The sequence below is a fragment of the Tachyglossus aculeatus genome, chromosome 4, assembly GCF_015852505.1.
Source record: "Tachyglossus aculeatus isolate mTacAcu1 chromosome 4, mTacAcu1.pri, whole genome shotgun sequence".
NCBI classification, from domain to species: Eukaryota; Metazoa; Chordata; class Mammalia; order Monotremata; family Tachyglossidae; genus Tachyglossus; species Tachyglossus aculeatus.
In genome coordinates this window covers 106710354-106729904 of record NC_052069.1, presented here as the reverse complement: position 1 = coordinate 106729904, position 19551 = coordinate 106710354, and the positions used below count along the sequence as shown (strand labels likewise).

At 46.5% G+C, this 19551-nt stretch overlaps 1 protein-coding gene across 3 annotated transcripts in view; it reads left to right on the top strand.

Annotated features, from left to right (window-relative positions):
- Nucleotides 1–19551, top strand: part of NACC2 (NACC family member 2) — a 113643-nt gene that overhangs the window by 80628 nt on the left and 13464 nt on the right. For all 3 annotated transcript variants that reach the window (XM_038744491.1, XM_038744493.1, XM_038744492.1), the window contains exons 2-3: nt 12–956; nt 17977–18141. In XM_038744491.1, the coding sequence (XP_038600419.1) occupies nt 74–956; nt 17977–18141 (1048 nt within the window). In that variant the 5' untranslated portion in view covers nt 12–73. The remainder of the gene's footprint in view (nt 1–11; nt 957–17976; nt 18142–19551) is intronic.

Sequence of the window (19551 nt, the reverse complement as noted above, 5' to 3'; positions counted from 1 at the left end):
CTTCTTTACAGATGTGCCCTACTTCGGAGGCTTCTGTGTTGAATGTCTGAGGCGCTCCAGCTAAACCCTAGCCATGTCGCAGATGTTGCACATAGAAATTCCCAACTTTGGGAACACCGTGCTGGGCTGCCTGAATGAACAGAGGTTGCTGGGACTGTACTGCGATGTCTCCATCGTGGTCAAAGGTCAAGCCTTCAAAGCCCACCGGGCAGTGCTGGCAGCGAGCAGCCTGTACTTCCGAGACCTGTTCAGCGGGAACAGCAAGAGCGCGTTTGAGCTTCCGGGGACGGTGCCTCCGGCCTGCTTCCAGCAGATCCTGTCGTTCTGTTACACCGGGAAGCTCACCATGGCCGCCAGCGAACAGCTCGTGGTGATGTACACAGCCGGCTTCCTGCAGATCCAGCACATCGTGGAGAGGGGCACGGACCTCATGTTCAAAGTGAGCTCCCCGCACTGCGACTCGCAGACCGCTATGATCGAGGACGCCAGCTCGGAGCCCCAGAGTCCCTGCAACCAGCTCCAGTCGGCCTCCGGGCCCTATGTCATGTCTCCCTCGATGCCCATCCCGCTCCTCACCCGGGTGAAGCACGAGACCCTGGAGCTCCAGCCCGCTGTCGCTGCCACCGGCCCGGGCCTCCCCACCAAGCGGCCCTTGGAGGCCGGGGCCCGCGACGGTCCCGGGGCCGGGGTCTCCAACGCGGCCGCGGCGGCCCCCCTGAAACTGTCGCGCGTCTCCTACTATGGTATGCCCAACTTGGCCACCCTCATCCCCAACATCCAGCAGGTGCAGTATTCCCAGGGCGAGCGGACCAGTCCCGGGGCCAGCAGCCTCCCCACCACCGACAGCCCCACGTCCTACCACAACGAGGAGGACGAGGAGGACGACGAGGCCTACGACACCATGGTCGAGGAGCAGTATGGCCAGATGTACATCAAGTCCACGGGGGGATACTCAGGTAACTCGTCTGGGATCGGCCGCCGGACCATGGTCCCCAAGTTGCCCTTCGGTAGCTTTCTTAGACTGGTGGCGTGGCTTTAATTGGAATAATGACAGTCGTGGCATATGTTAAGCGCTTATTCTGTGCCCAGCACTGTACTGAGTGCCGGGATAGGTACAAGATCATCAGGTCGGTCCCAGTCCCTCTCCTACCTGGGGCTCACAGTCTGTGGGGGAGAAAGAACAGGAATTTGATCCTTGTTTTATGGATGAGGAAACTGAGGCACAGAGCAGTTAAGTAGCATACGCCAGGCAAGTGGCAGAACTGGGATTAGAACCCTGGTCCTCCGACTCCCAGCCTTATTCTCTATCCACTAGGCCATGCTGCTTCTGTGCCAGGGGTGGCACAAAGGAGGAAGAGTTTTCGTTGTGGGGAGGGAACGTGTCTACTAACTTACATTGTCCTCTCCCAAGTGCTTAGTACAGTGCTATGAACACAGTAAGCGCTCAGTAAATGTCATCGATTGATGAACTGATTGAGTGTTGCTTCCTTCCAAGACCTCAGTACAGGTGCTGCTGTCCCTCAGGCCGCTTTCCCTTCCCCACTTTCTCTCACAAAGAAGCCAGCTCAGGCTTCATCCCAACCTGAGTCCTTGCAGCAGGAAGAAGGAAAGGGGGCAAAGGTTGTGCGATTCACAACTGGGTATTCTTTCCCAGCGTTTAGTACAGGGCTCTGCAACTACTACTACTAGTGGGGTAGCTGCTTGGCAAGTTTTAGGTTGGGAAGAGGGAAGGAGCCCCTCCTTTTGGCTGATCTCCCACCTGGCTACTCAGTTGGGGGATAGGTTAAGTGGTCTGAAATGCCCCATACTGAATTAAGGGAGTCATCCATAAAGAAGATGGAGAGGAGATTGCCTTGGTGATGCATTGCCCTCCTTGAAGCTAGCCACATAAAGTTTGTTTCAATTTGGCTGCTCCATTCTGACTTCTTGGTTCAGTGGGTTTCCCAGAAACGGTGTCCACCCCACCCTGCCACTCCAGGATTTAAACTCCACGTTTTCCTCTCTTGAGAATGGGGACCTGCCACCCAGAATGCAGGCAGGCTTGTCACTGGAACATCAAGGAGGTGGTTTTTCGGCTTCGTTTTGGTTTGCCGATTTTTTATTTTATTTTTTTTTTGCTTTTAAGAGTTGTAGAAGGCTCAGGGTGCAGTCCTAAGATTCAGGATTCTGGGGGAGAGTTCAAACCCTAACCCCCGGGGTGGGCTCCGAAGACCTCTGATTGATGACACATGTGTCTGGGAGGAACCGGGGTGTGATTTGTATGCAGGTCCTCCGTGGGAGTACAGTATGTTTGTTGGTTTAATTCACCCTGAGGTTAACACAAAGATCCAGTTTGTTGTGAAGCATTTCCCAGCCCTAGCCTTGTTTGTCATCTTGTTGCTTTTATCTGGATATGAAAATTGGAGATATGGGGGAATGGGCTTTCATCTTCCAGTTGAGGAGTGGGCTGGATTCTCCATGCCCTCTCTTTCTCCCTGCCCTTACCAGGAAGGACCAGTTTGGCATAAATAATAATAATAATGATGATGGCATTTGCTAAGCGCTTACTATGTGCAAAACATTGTTCTGTGTGCTGGGGAGGAGACAAGGTGATCAGGTTGTCCCACGGGGGGCTCACAGTCTTAATCCCCATTTTACAGATGAGTTAACTGAGGCATAGAGAAGTTAAGTGACTTGCCCAAAGTCACACAGCTGACAAGCGGCGGAGCTGGGATTTGAACCCATAACCTCTGACTCCCAAGCCCGTGCCCTTTCCACTGAGCCACGCTGCTTCGAGAAAGTGCAGTAGCTCCTCTTCATTTGCTCTATAACAGGTTAAGATTTTAAATTTTTTTATTTTTAGGTAATTTCTTCACATCAGTTCTCTCAAACTGACCCACTGAAGTTAAAATCGTCCCTTGAAGAAAAGTGGGTCGGGGTGGAGGAGAGTGACAGACAGACACAAAATGGTGCAGCGCTTGTTAAGTCTGAATGCAAATGCTGAAATAAGGCAATTCTCTCTAGCTTATGCAACTCCTTTGCCTCTCTAGTTGTACATCTGTCCTTCCCTCTGTCTGCTTCTCTGCATCTCTTTCTCGCCAGCCCCCGGTCTCTCTCTCCCCTCCCTCAAAGGGGTTAAAAGATAATTCAATTCACCAGCGTCCTTGAGCTAGGGCTGTTTGGATGGAACTGAGAGAATCCTTCAAGGAATCGATCTCTTTTGGCTGCAGCTTCTGAGGCAGCTTAGGCCAAATCCTGCTACTCTGCCTGTGGAAAACTTCCCAATGCCAAGGAGCAGCCTTCCTGGGGCCGGTGGTGGGGTGAAGTTGGAGGGAAAGAGGGAGGGAGAGGGAATGAACACTGCATTTTGGGTTATGTGGCTGGGTAAGTAGGGTGCGTGTGTTGTGCATGCTTTTTCATGTGAGATTTCTGGGCAAGACAAAAGGTGTAGTGCATTTGCTTTTAGCAGGCTAGGTATGCTAGCAAACAGCTGTATTTTGGGTTCAGCAGTACAGAGAATTTCCAGCTTGAACTTTTCCCCTCAATAAAATAAGCCCTGAGTATGTTTTCATAAACTGCCTTCTGGTAATGAGGCCAGTTTGGCCCATAGCAATTCCGGATGCATGCATTCATGTGGTGTACTTTATCTCACTTTAAGTACAGAATCAGCCCCCTCCCCAAAATCCCATCCTCCACCCCTCTCAGGACAGGGAGCGCTATATGATTTACATTGCTAACCTAGCATTCTCACCTGGGTTTCTAAGATGATAGACTGGCTGGTCTAAGTCTCCAACTTTGAAGTGAAGGAACAATTCAGGAGACCTAGCAGAAGCCTCACCCCTTAACACAAATGGCAGGAGATGGGAGGGTCGTTGAGACATGAGAGCTGGAGAGCAGTAAGCAAGGTTGGACAGAGCATTTGGAGTGGAGCGATTCTGGGTCTATTCCCAAAGCAAGATCCTGGTTTAGGCAACTCCCCATCTCCCCACCTCAGGCCCTTTCCAGCAGTCTCCAACTGCAGCAGATCAGAGTTTACTTAAAACGTTGCAAGTTGCACAGTGACGAGTCCAGAACTTGGGCAAGAAAAGGAGGGATTTTTCTTCTTTGCTTTAAAATCTCGCTTAAACCGCATGTGTTTGAGAGGTATTTGGTCCTCATAAAAGTTCCTCCAATAATAGTAATTAAAAGCTTACTATGTGCCAAGTACTGTACTAAATGCCAGAATAGGTACAAGATAATAAGGCTCCTGTCCCATACAGAGTTCACAGCCTAACAGGGAAGGACAGCGGTTGTTTTTAACCCCCATTTTATAGAGGTTAAGTGAGTTTCCCAAGGTGACCCAGCCGGTAAGTGGCGGATCAGAACTAGAACCCAGGTCTCCCGATTCCCAGTCCTTTGCTCTTTCCACCACGTGCCCCCTCTGTAAAGGAACATTAAAGGTTTAATGATGTTAAGTGTCCAGAGCAGAAAGCTTGAGGAAGAAGGGAGTGGGCACACTGCCTAGCGAACTTTACAAAGTAGTTTCTATAAAGAGACTTTGAGTTCCCTGTTTGAAATACCCCTTGAAAGTTGTGTCTCAAGTTTGAAGGTGAGCCCTACCTTGGGTCTTGCAATTGTTTTCTGTCTACCTCCCTGCTTAGCATTTGGCACATAGTAAGTGCTTAACAGATATTACAGTTATTATTATTCCAAGGTGCCGTGGCTCTTTAGCTGGCAGTGATGCTTTCAAATGCATACAGTGCTCTGGAGCAAAAGGACTAATTTCTTTTATATTTGGGGTTTGCATTAACCAGAGGGTCTCTGATCTCTTTTACTCTTGCTACGCTCTGCCCTCCGAAAGTTGAATATAGTGGGAATCCTTTGGGATATTAGATGGGTCTCACAATTAGCTGGTGCAGGAAACCTGTTCAAATTGCATCTACTTTGAGCTGTGTGTGTGTGTATGTGTGTGTGTGTTTTCTGTGAAACCTTAGTGCTCCCTACAGCACTAGGTAGAGGCCAAACAAATAAAGGAATTTGTGACCTAGCTGAGGTTTTGCTGGTAGGAAGGGAGCCTGAACTGAGGCATCTTTTCAAGACGACAGAGTTTTTTTTTTCCCCTTGGATCTCAGAGGATAATGCAGAGTTCTGTCAAGAACCCTAAATTCCAAAAAATGAATCCAGAGAACAAAAAAAGCCAGCAAATTGGGAATTGCCTTTTATATTAAAAAGACATTGCCGGGTCGCTCTCTGCGGTTGTCAGGAAATGGGTCCCTGGTTAGAGAGTGCTGCAGCTTGTTATAACCGCATTCCTTCACTGTATTTCAGGGAGACTTGAGGCATTGGAATTGCTTTTGAGTTAGCATGGCTTTAGACGGCATTACTGCCGGCCTAATGGGATTTACATAACTTTTTTTTTTTGTTCTTCTGATTACACTCCTTCCTAAAATGTTTCCATGTTCCAGATCCCAAAGGCGAGCTCCATTCACTAAGGCAGCTCTCCATTTTTCAACAAGACTTTGGGACTGGGCTGAAGATTTTGCAGTTACCCCATTGAGAAATGGGAAGTCCGTTGGCCTTGGTGGGGGTGGGGGGGGAGGGGGGCACGGTGGGGTGTGTGTGTGTGTGTGTGAACATCCCGAGATTTTCAGCAACAGAAAGGAGCAGCAGCGGGTTGGAGTACTTGGCACGTCAGAAGGCACGTGTGTTTATGGGGGGTGTGTAGTCTTAAGAGTTATTTTTATCAGAGTAAAAAGTGAAATTTTCCCAAATGCATTTCCCCTTGAGTCAGCCGGGTGGTGAAATCACTTTTAGAAAAAGCGTGATGGGGATGTGGCGGTAGAGTGAACGTTATAGGGGGTGGAGGTGGAAGTTGTGAAATGGCATTCAGTCCCCTGCCTCCAGATTGTGCGTGCCTGACTAAAGGGGGTGGTGGGGGTGGGGAGGGTGGATGGGTATCCATGGTTGGACATCCCACTGAAAAACTGCTCCGTTCAAATCCCACTGCCTAGAATCAGACCAGTTTGTGAAAGTGTGTCTTTCTGGGCCCGCTTTTTGGAATCTGTCAGTGGTAGAATAGGTGAAGGTCAACCAAATCCATCAATCAATCCATCCATCAAGTAATATATATTGAGCACTTATTCTGTGCAGAGCACTAGACACAACCCCTGCCTTGAAGAAGCATGCAATCTAGTGGAGGAGCCAGACACTATAAAAAATTACACATAGAGAAAACAAATGGAGGAAAAGGATATGCTCATAAGTGCCGTGAGGGATAAGGGTTGGGAGTGGAGTGAGTGCCTACATGGTTAGGTGATGGAGTGGGGACTAGGGGGAATGGGACAGGGAGATGAGGGATTAATCATAGAAAGCTTTCTGGTGGAGATGAGATTTTAGTAAGGCTTTGAATGTGGGGAGAGGGATGGTCTGTCGGGACGGGGGACCATGAGCTTCACATGCAGCTCTGATATGTAACAGTGAAGAAAGAGTCTGATGAAATTTCCAGGGTTTAAGGTTGGACACTGCTGGAGCCCAAGAGGTCGGCAGGAAAGATGGTGCTGGCTTGTGAATCTATCTGGAACCTCAGAAAGCCAAATGGACTTTCTGCGCTGCAGCCTAGGAGGAGGTGATAGGGCTACCTAGAGTTCGGGAGTAAGTGCATGCGTGCTCTGCCCGTTTTAAAACATTAATGTCCGGCTTTGCAGAAGGTCTGAGAACTCGCTGTCACCCCGGCAGCAGGGATAAGGGAGTCCTGCCCCTCACCGGATGCCATCCAGGACTTTCTGTGGATGGGAAGGTGGGCAGAGAAGAGGGGAAGCGTGGAGACCTGGCTCCGGCGGGCGCAGAGTCAGGTAAGCAGGTGGCAGGCTTTGAACAGATGGGAATTGATCAGTGGTGTTTATTGAGCATTTACTTGGGGCCGAACACTGTACTAAGCCCTTGTGGGAAGTACATTACGATGGAGTTGAAAGATTATAGAGTAATAGAGTATAGAGTAACAGCTGAAAAGCAGTGTGGTCTAGTGGAAAGATGATGATGATAATGATGGCATTTGTTAAGCGCTTACTATGTGCAAAGCACTGTTCTAAGCACTGAAAAATGATGGGCCAGGGAGTTAGAGGACCTGGGTTCTAATTCTGCCTCCTCTACTTACCTGCTCTGTGATCTAGGGCAAGTCACTTGACTTTTCTATGCCTGTTCCCGCTTCTGCAAAATGGGGACTCAATACCTGTTCTCCCTCCTACTTAGACTGTAAGCCCTATGTGGGACCTGATTATCCCGTAACTACCCCAGTGCTTAGTACAGTGCTTAGGACGTAGTAGATACTTAACAAATACCACAATTATTATTATTATTTTTAGACATGAGCTCTGTCCAATCGATTGATCAATGGGATATATGGAGTGCTTACTCTGTGCAAAGCACTGTACTAAGTGCTTGGAAGAGTACATTACAACAGAGTTGGTAAGCACACTCCCTGCCTACAAGGAGTTCTGGAAATGAACATTGATCCGATTGCTGAGAGGGTGGACTCTGGCAGCCTTGCATCTACCTGATGGCGGGGGTTCATTCATTCATTCATTCATTCCTTCAGTCACATTTATTGAGCACCTACTATGTGCAGCGCATTGTACTAAGCATTTGGGAGGGTACAATGCAACAATAAGCAGTCACATTCCCTGCCCAACAACGAGCTTGCTGTCCAGAGCCGGGGAAGAGAGACATCAGTACAGAAAGTCAAATTACTGATATGTACATAATTGCTGTGGCGCTGGGAGCAGGGAAGAGCAAAGGGAGCAAGTCTGGGCGAAGCAGAAGGGAGTGGGAGATGAGGAAAGGTGGTGCTTAGTCTGGGAAGGCCTCTTGGAGGAGATGTGCCTTTGATAAGGCTTTGAAGGCTGGGGGAGTAATTCTGTCGGATTTGAGGAGGGAGGGCGTTCCATCCAATTCCTGCTCCAACCCCCAAACCAGAACCCACATCGCCTGAGAGGATGCTCCCTCCACAGCTCAGGGGAACTTCCGTTCCACATGGCCGCGACCCTACACAAGGGCCTCCCTCTCCATTAGACTGCAGTCCCGTTTTCTTCCAGCGAACACGCAGATGTTTAATTTTAGACTGGCAGATGTTTCACTCTTCACTGAGATCTGAAACAAAGGCAAGATATGGGTATTTATAAACCAGCAACACTGTGCCGGCACTAATTCCAAATTAACTCTTTCTAAGGAGGGGCACAAATCAAATCTCCTCCTTCTGGGTAATGGATTTGCAAGCTAAACACCCTGGCCGGGTTGGGGTGGCAGGGAGAGGTATGTTTGGGAGATCTCCAGTTAGGTTCTCTTCCCTGCCGCCTAATCTCTGTCATCCTGGACTTTCTCCCAAGATTTGGGTTCGAGCAGCCTGGCGTGAGGGATTGGATAGCCAGGGAGAGGGGCAGTTCACATAGCGGTGGGGCTCCCAAGAGGTCATCGGTCAAGATTTCAGAGAGGCAGACACACCCAGGCTTCCAAATCATTTTCAAAAATGTGCGTCCATCCCACTTGGATTTCCCAAGTACTCCCCCGCCACCCCCGCCTTGCGCCTCACCATGGTCACCTCTTGGGTCCATGGTTCCCCACCTCACCAAACATAAGGAGCCCCAGTTCTAGCCCACGACAGATGCACTCAATGTTCCCCCACCGAGGCAAGAGCTCATGAAAATTAAATCGAACGAGACGAGGCAGGAGAAGTAGTTCTTAGTCCCATTTACCTGGGCTCCCTTCCAGATCTCCTTCTGACCCCGGGCCTCCAGGCAGGGCTTCTCAGCTAGGCTGGCTTAAAGTTTGGAAGGGGCTTGTTTGGTGGGGATGGAAAATGGCAGGTACGGACCCCCGATGGGATGACTGTGAGAAGGGCAGCCACAGGCAGGTACCGTTCCTCTGGCTCCCTGCTATGCCAAAGTGGGCAAGCCATTCAGTGCCTGATAATGCCAGGAGGGGCTTCCTCCTGCCAGGCAAAAGTTGACGCTTTGAATGCAACTCGAGGATTCCTGTTGGTTGAGCTGGCAAGAGTCGGCAGCATTGCTGACAGGACCTGTCTTCGCTAAGTAAATTTGAGTCTTGCTCTGTAGTTTCTTCCCCAGCCTCTCGCCTACCACCCCACTATCCTCTTCGTCTTTCTCATCATCCGCCTCTTGGCTGACGTGTCAGGAGCAAGCTACAACTATCGATCAAGTGGAAGTGCTGTGAAAGCTACTACAGTCACACCTGCTCTTTGTTCTGTGTAGTTTCATAGTTTAAATTGTAGTTAAGCTCATAGAGCCATACCCAGTCATTAACTCTTACACTGTTAATGCACCCCTTTTGGAAGGTCTCCAAGTTTAAACTCAGTAGGATTGGTATTGTCAAAGTTTCTAGGTTTTTTTCCCCCTGGGTTTTTCATCCTAACTGTATACTTCCCAACATGTTTTTTTCTCGACACGGGATGAGTCAACTGACAATATTGCATGCCATCAGTGAAATGAAATTTTTTATAAAAACAACTTGACAGTTGAAATTTCTAATGTGTTCTAGCCACAGTGTCTCCACGAGACACTTCTATGCCTGGAAATAGAGGATGTGGTAATGTTTGCCACCAAATCAGTTCACTGAATTTTCTGACTGCTGCGATGCAGAAAACGGAGAGGGATTTCCTGTGTGCCTAGTTGTTTTGCTTCTGTTCCGCTTCCTCCATCTCCTTCTTCTCTTTCTCCATTTTCCTCCTTGTCCCCCCCTCCTCCTCTTTCTCATATCTTGCACCACTTCCTCCTCTTTCTGCTTTTCCTCCTGCTCCCCAAAATCTTCAGGACATATCAATCCTGGATCACCATGATAAATCATGGGCCTAGAAGCCAGAGGACCTGGGTTCTCACCCCGGCTCCACCGCTTGCCTATTGTGTGATCTTGGGCAGGTCACTTCACTTCTCTTTGCCTCAGTTTCCTCATCTGTTAAATGGGGATTCAATGCCTGTTCTCTCTCTTCTGCTTAGACTGTGAGCCCCACTTGGGACAGCAACTATATTCAGCTTTATTTACTTACGTCTACCCCAGACTTAGAACAGTGCTTGACACACAGTAAGCACTTAATGAATACTTTTTTAAAAAAACAACTTAAAACCCTCACTGGTATCATTTTCACATGCACATCAGAATGGGGGCAGTGTGTCCTTGATTTTTCTCAAAGGCCTTGAGAGGATCTCTTCTCTTTCCCAGCTACTTTAGCTAGCTTGTTCACCCCTTGCTAAGCAGAGAACCACCGGCTGGGTATTTTGAACAATACTCCCGATTGTTTATCCTTGGACTTGGAAGGAAGATGGAGCGGCAGATTAGTCCCAAATCAATGAGACCCTCTACTCGCGGAGGCTACAGCCAAACTAATTGCTCCTTTCAAAACCTCAGGAAAAAACTGTCCTGAACCTCCTGCTCTCAGTCCTCATATTTAATAGCTCAGACTGGGGAAATGTTCTCTTTTAGGCCTGTAAAGAAAGGGATAAGTTTGATTGGAAGCAGCATGGTCTAGTGGAAAGAGCACCGGCCCGGCAGTCAGAGGCCCTGGGTTCTAATCCCGGCTCCACCACTTACCTGCTCTGTGACCTTGGGCAAGTGACTTAACTTCTCTGTGCCTCATATCCCTTTACTGCAAAATGGAGATTCAATATCTGTTCTCCCTGCTACTTAGACTGAGAGCCCCATGTGGAGCCTGTTTACACTATATCTCCCCAACACTTAGTACAGTACTTGGCTTATAGTAAGTGCTTAACAAATACCACAGTTATTATTACCTTCTTTTGAACAGTACCCATTATTCATCCAAAACAGGGCCCAAAATTTGGAGTATGTCTGGGCCTTGATAGCATTTTTTCAGACTGAAAAAAGCTTCTGTCTTGAAACAACAGCAAATTAGTAGAAATGTCTTGCTGGATCTCTAGACTGGAAGCTCATTATGGGCAGGAAATGTGGCCACTAATTCTGTTGTACTCTCCCAAGTGATAGTACAGTGCTCTGCACATAATAAGCACTCAATAAATACCTTTGATTTGGATAAATGGAGCCTCAGAGTCTACTACATCCAGGAAGACATCCTGGGTTAACCAGCATGGGGAAGATCAGCCAAAAATGTTACCTTGAGTCTCCTTCATTTGCCCTACCTCCATGATGCAGTACAGCCTCTGTTCTCGATTTAGTCCCCGCCATGTCCCAGCCTTTTCCAAAATTAGTTTACCTTTCAGAAAACAAAGGCTTTGTGCATAACCCTCCTATCCTTTGGATCATAAACTTCTTGAAGGTGGGGGGAACTTGACCTATTGGTTGGATTCCAATTTGTGTGTGGCTCTTTTGTGCTTTTTGGTAGGGAAATAGCTTGGCTAGGGAAGCAGCGTGGATCAGTGGAAAGAGCCCAGGATTGGGAGTCAGAGGTCATGGGTTACAATCCCACCTCCACCACTTGTCAGCTATGTGACTTTGGGTAAGTCACTTCACTTCTTTGGGCCTCAGTTACCTTATCTGTAAAGTGGGGATTTAGACTGTGAGCCCCACGTGGGACAAACTGATCACCTTGTACCCTCCCCAGAGCTTGGAACGATGCTCTGCACATAGTAAGTGCTTAACAAATGCTATTATTATTATTATTATTATTATTATTATTATTATTATTATTATTATTATTATTGCTTCCAACTGGCCCTGAGCAACAACTTATTATTAGACACCAATCATTTACAAAAATCATGCTGTAGTAAGATGCTTTCAATTGCTTAATGAAGAATTAGTAAGTAATAGAATAATGACTTATCTAAATCTTAGAATGCTGCCTGAAATGAATGGAACAGTAGCATTGGAGGGTATCACCCTGACTCACAAGGACAGTAACTGTGACTGTTCTGCTGTACTACAGCAGTTTCAGATATACTGGACAGGGTTATGGAGAGGTTCTCATGTGCCCAGTCTTCTGATGCTGGGAGACTCAGAAGTAGAACTCAGGCACCCTCTGATGAACAAGGGCTGCAGTGGAGTGGGAGAGGCTTACAGATCCCAGTTTCTGACTCTGGGGACCAGAGACTCCCTAAACCCCTGTCCAAGAGCCAGAAATTGGACCCCAGGCATCTTCTGCCCTCCCTTGCAACTTTGGCAACTGGCTAAAGATTGCCCTCCTCCAGCGCAAAGAAAGGGATTTAAGGAGCTGGAAGGGCTATCCGTATATAGATGCATTGCCCTGAGGTGGGTCAGAAAATGGGAACCTAACCTCCTCTATTACACAGTCCTTAAGCCATTAACATGGGAGACAGGGACATGTACTTCAGGCTTGTGCTGAACTCTGTTCACTTCAAAGCCAGTTATCTGAACCCCAGGGGCTCAGATCGCCAATTTTCTGAGCTGAGACCAGTATGGATTATTAAGGGATGAGGAGCGGAGGGAAGAGTTTGGATAACCAAAACAAAATTGGGTGAACACCTAGTCGTGAGAGCCAGTCCCAAATTTCATTGTTATCCAAACCTTGTCATCTAATAAGAAGAAGAGAAAATTGTGATATTTGCTAAACACTTACTAAAGGCCGAACACTACTAAGTGCTGGGGTAGGTAAAATGCAGCCTAGTTAGATATAGTCCCTGTCCCACATGGGACTCATGGTCTAAGGGAGAGGGAAAACAGGAGGGTTTTTTTGCCCCATTTTACTGAAGAAGAAACTGAAGTACACAGAAGTCAAATGACTTGCCCAAAGTATCATGGCAGGTGAGTGGTGGAACAGGGATTAGAAGCCGGGTCTCCTGACTCCCAGTTCTATGCTCTATCCATTAGGCCATGCTGCTTCCACTGTCTTACATTTCCTTCTGTGGATATTTTCCTCTATTGCTACAGTGTTTTTCGTTTCACACTTAAAAAAAAAGAAAAGAAAACAAGCATGAAGGTTAATTTGCCATTGTGAAAAGTCCCCCATTGAAGAAGGAAAAATGTCATATCTCATTGGGTTTTTTTTTAAGTGGATGCTATAATTTTTTTTTTTTGAAATTACACTTTGAATCAACAGCCAGTTCAAAAATAGGTAGTGGCAGATGTGGAGATATGAGCGTCTTCTGGTGATGTCATAAGTTCCCAGAGGATATGCAGGGAGGACAGAAAACTGGCATTCAATAACAGGCCAGGTTATGTGAACCTGTGGCTGCGAGCATTGGCATTACTTACTGCACTAGCACATTGGGGAGGACAAGGAAACAGATGCAAGAAATCTAACTTGAGGATCTTCTCCTGCTGGCCATGATAATAATATTTAATCATTTATGGTATTTGTTAAATGCTTACTATGTGCCCAACTCTGTATTAAGGACTGGAGCAAGTACATTATGAACAGGTTGGGCGTAATCCCTCCCCAACATAGGACTCACATTCGAAAGACAAAGGAAAATTGTTTTTTTATCCCCATATTACAGATGAGGTAGCTGAGCTCATTGTGGGAAGGGAATGGGTCTACCAACTGTGTTATGTTGTACTCTCCCAAGCGCTTAGTATAGTGCTCTTCACACAGTAAGTGCTCACTAAACAGTGTTGATTGAGGCACAGGAAAGTCAAACAAAGTCAAGAAGTCTAGCTTTGGCCTTCCCTCAGTGGCATGACCAGATGGTCAGAGACACAGTTGTATGACCAAAAGCCGCGTTTTGTGATGGCATAGGGGTGGAGGGAGAACCATTAATGAACTTGTTTACTGCTCTCATTGACATATTTGATGCGTTTCCCCTCACTTGGACTCCACCTTCCAGAAAATCAGAAACAAAAGATAGAGACCAGAACATACTAAGACCCGGTGGACATCTATCTACCCCTGGTGTTGGAATGTACAGATATTTTTGATCGTAGGGACTATTTTGGTCACCACAACTAAAGAAAGAGGCAGTGAAGATAGCTGGTGAGGTCGGGAGGGGGACGGGAAACTTGTGTAGGGAGGGGAGGGAGGGAGAGGGGAGGCGAACAGAATGCTCGAAATTGGGTGCACCTTTCCAAATGAGCTACAACTCTGTTTCTGAGTATTTTTAGCTAGCGGTGGTATCCAGCACATGGTAAAACAGAAATAGAAGCTCTTTTTCTTTCTTTTTCCTGACTCTGACAGTCTTTGCTTTTGCTCAGAAATATAAAACCGGGGGCTGCAGGGGCGGGGGGTGAGAATGGGGAGAACCCAGCAGAGCTATGGAAAGCAAACAACTTCTGCTGATAAAATCTCAGGACGTTCATAGTTGTACATTGGGAATTATTTCTGTTGGTGAAAATTCTTTATGTAAATGCCACTGCATATCAGCATTACAAAGTAGTTCTAGTTTGCATGTATTATCATGTGCAGTACTGGGGGAATTGGCCAGCGGGGAGAAGAAAGGGTGATTAGACTTTAAAGATTCATCTGGTTGATTTTCCTGGGCCCCTTTACCAGTCCTGGTAGTGGCTTGCTCTCCCAGCTTGGGGAGGGATCGCTGTGGTGGTGTCTGGGGGACACCAGCGGTTTTATTTTTTTCCTTGTGTGGAATGTGTGAAGTGCTTATCGTATGGCTACCTGACACCAAGTCCCCATGTCCTGCCTTGGTTTCCCTTCTGCCGTCACTGCACCATGTTAAAGGCCACGACCACTCATCCTCTTTGCCTCTTCTGCTGCTGTCCAGAAACAGTAGGAATTTTGACACCCCACATCACACATCTAGACCCGGATCGGATGAAGCATAAATTTCTGGGCTCGGAGAGTGAGTTTCATTTCACTTTGGGAGAGTTTTTTTGTTTTTTTTCAGGCTCTGAACATTTCCAGAGTCATCACTTTTATAATCTACAGAATCAAAACTTTAAATTCAAAAGAAAGTCCCCGGCGTGGGCAGGGATGGTTGTGCCTGAAGATTCGGAGACTGTTTCCTTGGGGGAAATCATGCACACCTCCGGCTGCCTGGAAAATGGGGATAATATGTATTTGCAGAGTCTTCCGGGGCGTTCTGGATTTTCGAAGAGATGAATTCAAGTTTGTTTAATTTGGATTTAGTTTAGTCTTTCAAACAAACCCTTCCTCCCAGAGCCTCAGTGAGCTGTGAGAGATCTTCTTGAAATAGGGAAATAAGTTGTCTTTAAAAAAGAAGTCATCTGTGGGCACGAGGTGTCCTGGGCTGGGTGATGGAACTGGAAGACCTTGGAGATTGCCTTTTAGTCCCTTAATTAGCTGTCTGGAGCAGGTCAATTTTTAGTTTTTCCTTTTTCTGACTGATAGACAGTGATGGGAGGAACAATTCCTGATGCTGGAACCTCCCCCAGGACAATGAGAATGTGTGGCTATTTAGACCACTTGTTCCTAGGGAACAAGTTGGAATTTCAGGTCAAAGCTAAGGAGCAATGTGGCTTAATGGAAAGAGCGAGGGCCTGGGGAGCCAGAGAACCCAGGTCTAATGCTGGCACTCTCAACAGCTTGTTGTGTGATCTTGGGTAAGTCACAACTTCTCTATGCGTCAGTTTCCTCACCTGCAGAATGGGGATTCAATACCTGTTCTTCCTCCAACTTAGATTACAATCCCCATGAGGGACAAGGGACTGTGTCCAATCTGATTAATTTACGTGTACCCCAGCACTTAACAAATACTACTATTATTACTGTTATTATCATTATTAATAATAATACTAAAACTTTATGGGTTAAGGTTTCGAATGGACTGATGTTTAGGAGGAACATAGTAGGAAGAGTGAGAACTACAAGTAATCTAGTGCCCAAATAAGTGATTTAGCAACCTACCTTCCCCTTGGAGGTGAAGAGAATGAAATGGGCAGGGAATGTGTCTACCAACCCTGTTAACAATAATGATGGTATTTGTTAAGCGCTTACTATGTGCAAAGCACTGTTCTAAGCGCTGGGGAGGTTATAAGGTGATCATCATCAATCATATTTATTGAGCGCTTACTGTGTGCAGAGCACTGTACTAAGCGCTTGGGAAGTACAAGTTGGCAACATATAGAGACAGTCCCTACCCAACAGTGGGCCCACAGTCTAAAAGATCACAGTAAGAGGATCACAGTTTTAATTCCCATTTTACAGATGAGGTAACTGAGGCTCAGAGAAGTGAAGTGACTTGCCCAAAATCACACAGCTGACCAGTAGTGGAGTCAGGATTCGAACCCACAACCTCTGGCTCCCAAGCCCGGGTTCCTTCCACCGAGCCATGCTGCTTCAACCCTGTTTTATTGTATTCTCCCAGGCGTTTAGTAAAGTGTGCTCCACACAGTAAGCGCTCAATAAATGCCATTGGTTGGATGATAAATTCCCCCCCCCCCCCCTCCTGACAAAAAAGGCTACTTGCCCAGGTGAATAGGTAAGTGGCCATTTTCATGAATGTGGTAGTTTGACTTTGGTCCCGGCTACAGAAGCCTCAAATAGCCCTTGTGGACACCTGGCAAGGAGACGCCATAGGCATCACACCACTGAAATGCCACCTGTGTTACACCAGACACACAACAGGAAACACCACCTCCATTCGGAGCCACCCCAACCTAGGGCGTTCCTCTGGTGGGGGGAAACCACCTGATCCCTCTGCTTTCCCAGAGACCTTTGGATCCCTCTGGACCCGGGCACTGCTTCCGAGTCAGGGAACTCGGTGGCAAGAGCTCCAGGGGTCAGGGGATGGAGGCCGAGCACTTAAAAGCAGTGGACATAAGAGCATCCAGAGCCATATCCATACTGGACTGGCAGCAGATGCCATTAAAAACTGGACTCCCCAGTATAAAGTCAGATAACTATTTCCCTCCCTGCAGTCCCTGCCCACATTAACCAATATCTAACCCATTCTCACAGCTCCCATACCAAACTAAGCTAAAGAAGCATCCCCGTCTGCCTGCAGCAGACACACACAGAATTCCCCTACTATCACAGTGGAGAGAAGAGGCAGGAAGTAGTACATTTCTTTCAGGCCCACTGCCTGATTTTCTTTAAGTCTGGCTTCATTTCATTGAGACATGTGTTAATTGGCATGGCTGCTAACCATGAGTCCTTAGCCCAACTCTTCTTGAGAAGCTCATTTGAGAATATCTGACAGTGCTTTCTGAGGAGCAGCTGGCCTGTTTTGTTAAACGGTGAGGAGAAAACAACCCTTTTCTCCATTGCCTCAGAATTGACTGGCTTTGATATTTCAGGGTGATTCTAGACTGAGGAGCTGAGACTTAGCCCGCCAGCTCAGTCCTCTCCACTTTTCCTTTTCTATTCCTTTCTCTCCTGTCATTCCCATCTCCCTGTCCCTTACACCTGTTTCTTTCCCTTTCTGATTATAAGGCAGCTATTGACAGGGCAGTATTACCAGGAAGAGATTAGGTGTACAATGAAGCATCAGGCGAATGCTTTGTCCCGCTTCTAGACTGTGAGCCCCTTGTTGGGTAGGGACCATCTCTATATGGTGCCGACTTGTACTTCCCAAGCGCTTAGTACAGTGCTCTGCACACAGTAAGCGCTCAATAAATACAACTGAATGAATGAATGAAAGAGGGAGGATTTCTCACAGTACATGTGCTGAATGTGTGGGCATTCTGGCAGGTGGCCTTCTCCCTTTTAAAATGAAGCCTCTGCATTGAAGTCCACCCCAGCATACCGGTTTGCAGTATATTCAATTGAAGGGACCCCAAATTCCCCACTACTTCCTCCCTACTCCCCCATCTTTCTCCTCCATGAGCAACTAGGAATTCCCAATCTTGTTATCTTCCAGTTGGGTCCAGTCTACCATGGGTACCATTGCTACTTCCCTCCAGGACCCATCCATCTACAGGTGAAGGCCACCGTAAGGGCCAGTGGCCTCTTCTCATGAACATGGTGGGCGATACTGAGGGTGACAGAGTAAGTTCACTGGGATGTTTTTTCCTCAGTATGATCCTGGTAAAACTCAATTGTATTGTACTCTCCCAAGCATTTAGAATGGTGCTCGACCCACAGTGGGGCTCAATAAATAGCAATGATTGATTGATTGAATGACTCTCTCTCCCCCCCCTTTTTTTTTCTTTTTTTCTTCCACTCAGTACAAGAAAAGCCAGAGCAGATTCCTTTAGAGAGCCGGTCCTGTGTGCTGATTCGGAGAGATCTGGTGGCCCTGCCAGCAAGTCTCATCAGCCAGATTGGCTACCGCTGCCACCCCAAGCTCTACTCTGAGGGAGACCCTGGAGAGAAGCTAGAATTGGTTGCAGGTAAGGAAAGAATTAATGATCTGGTGTTTTAAGACACTTTCTTCTTGGACTCCCCATATATACTATTAAACCAAAATTTAGAAGGAAGGGGGAAGCCCTTATTTATAAGCTTCTATATTGTATGCAACTTTTCATTTTTTTCCCTTTTCAGAGCTATGAACAATGTACTCATCACCAATCAGTCAAAAAAAAAAGATAGAACATCTTAAATTTCCCCTTAATTTCCTTTTAGAAGAATGTGTCATTAAGAGGAGTTATTCAATTGAATTAATTTAGCATTTTAATTGAATTTCCTCAGCTTGCATTCTTCCTGATTGGTGTGGGGCTGCATCACAATTGTATTTTAATTTAGGTCGTGGATAAAAACATGGTGTATATTTTTAAGGGGTTTTTTTTTTTCCTCTAAAGCATCAAATTACAGCATTTGCAGGGTAATGGCTTTGGGTTTCATCTAACAACAAGCCCAGATTTAGGAATTTGATGAAAAAAGAAAAAAGCCATGTTTTATACCAAAACTTTACCAGTGTCTCACCTATTTTCAGGATTCACCTGAAATCTTTCCAAATGCATTTTTTTTTTGTGGGTTCATTTTAGTTGCCAAGAGTTGACCTACTTGGTTTAGCTATTAGATTTTTAGATGCGATGGCTTTATCTCTTGCATTGACGGCAGGGTCATATTAAAATCTTGACTCTTCTGTAATGGACAGTATTAATTCTCTGCTACAGCCTTACTGCCTCACTTTATATACATCTGTAAAATGGGTAGAACAGTACCAATCCAAGGAAGCACTGAAAGCTCTTTTATGTTCCTAACGTACCAAGAACCCCCTGATAGATGCTTCCTAAAACTAGAGATAGTCCTAAATTTTCCAGTCTTTCGGTGTCTCGGATTCTGGCCTTTCAAGCACCCCCTTAAATGTTGCCTGAAATTATAGGCTCTATTTCCCACTTGGAATATTCATTCAGTGGTCGTTTACATTTTGTCATTTGTGAGAGGCGTTTTTTGTATTAAAAAAATTGTGGAGCCAGTTATTTTCACAGTGAGAGCTGTAAATTGACTGGAGGCATCTCGTGTTTGATTTACATTTTTCAATCTGTAAAAAGTAGATTAATATCTTTTTAACTGATAACAGCTTCCTGGCTTATTTTTTATTTATTAAAGCAAAGTTACCCTCGGCAATGTCTGGCTCTCACTCGGGGAGCTTTATCTCGGAAAATACTGTTACCAGAGAAACAGTCGAAAGCTAATTACCGTTGCAAATTCAGTGAAAAGGACATAGGTTCCTGTTTTGGAGTGCTTGGAAAATTTCCTTAGTAAAAGTTTAGTAGCCTCAATTCACTGATTTTTGCTTTTCATATTTTGCCTGGCAAGATTGATTCAGGAAACTTCAGCAGATTCTTTTGGGGGAA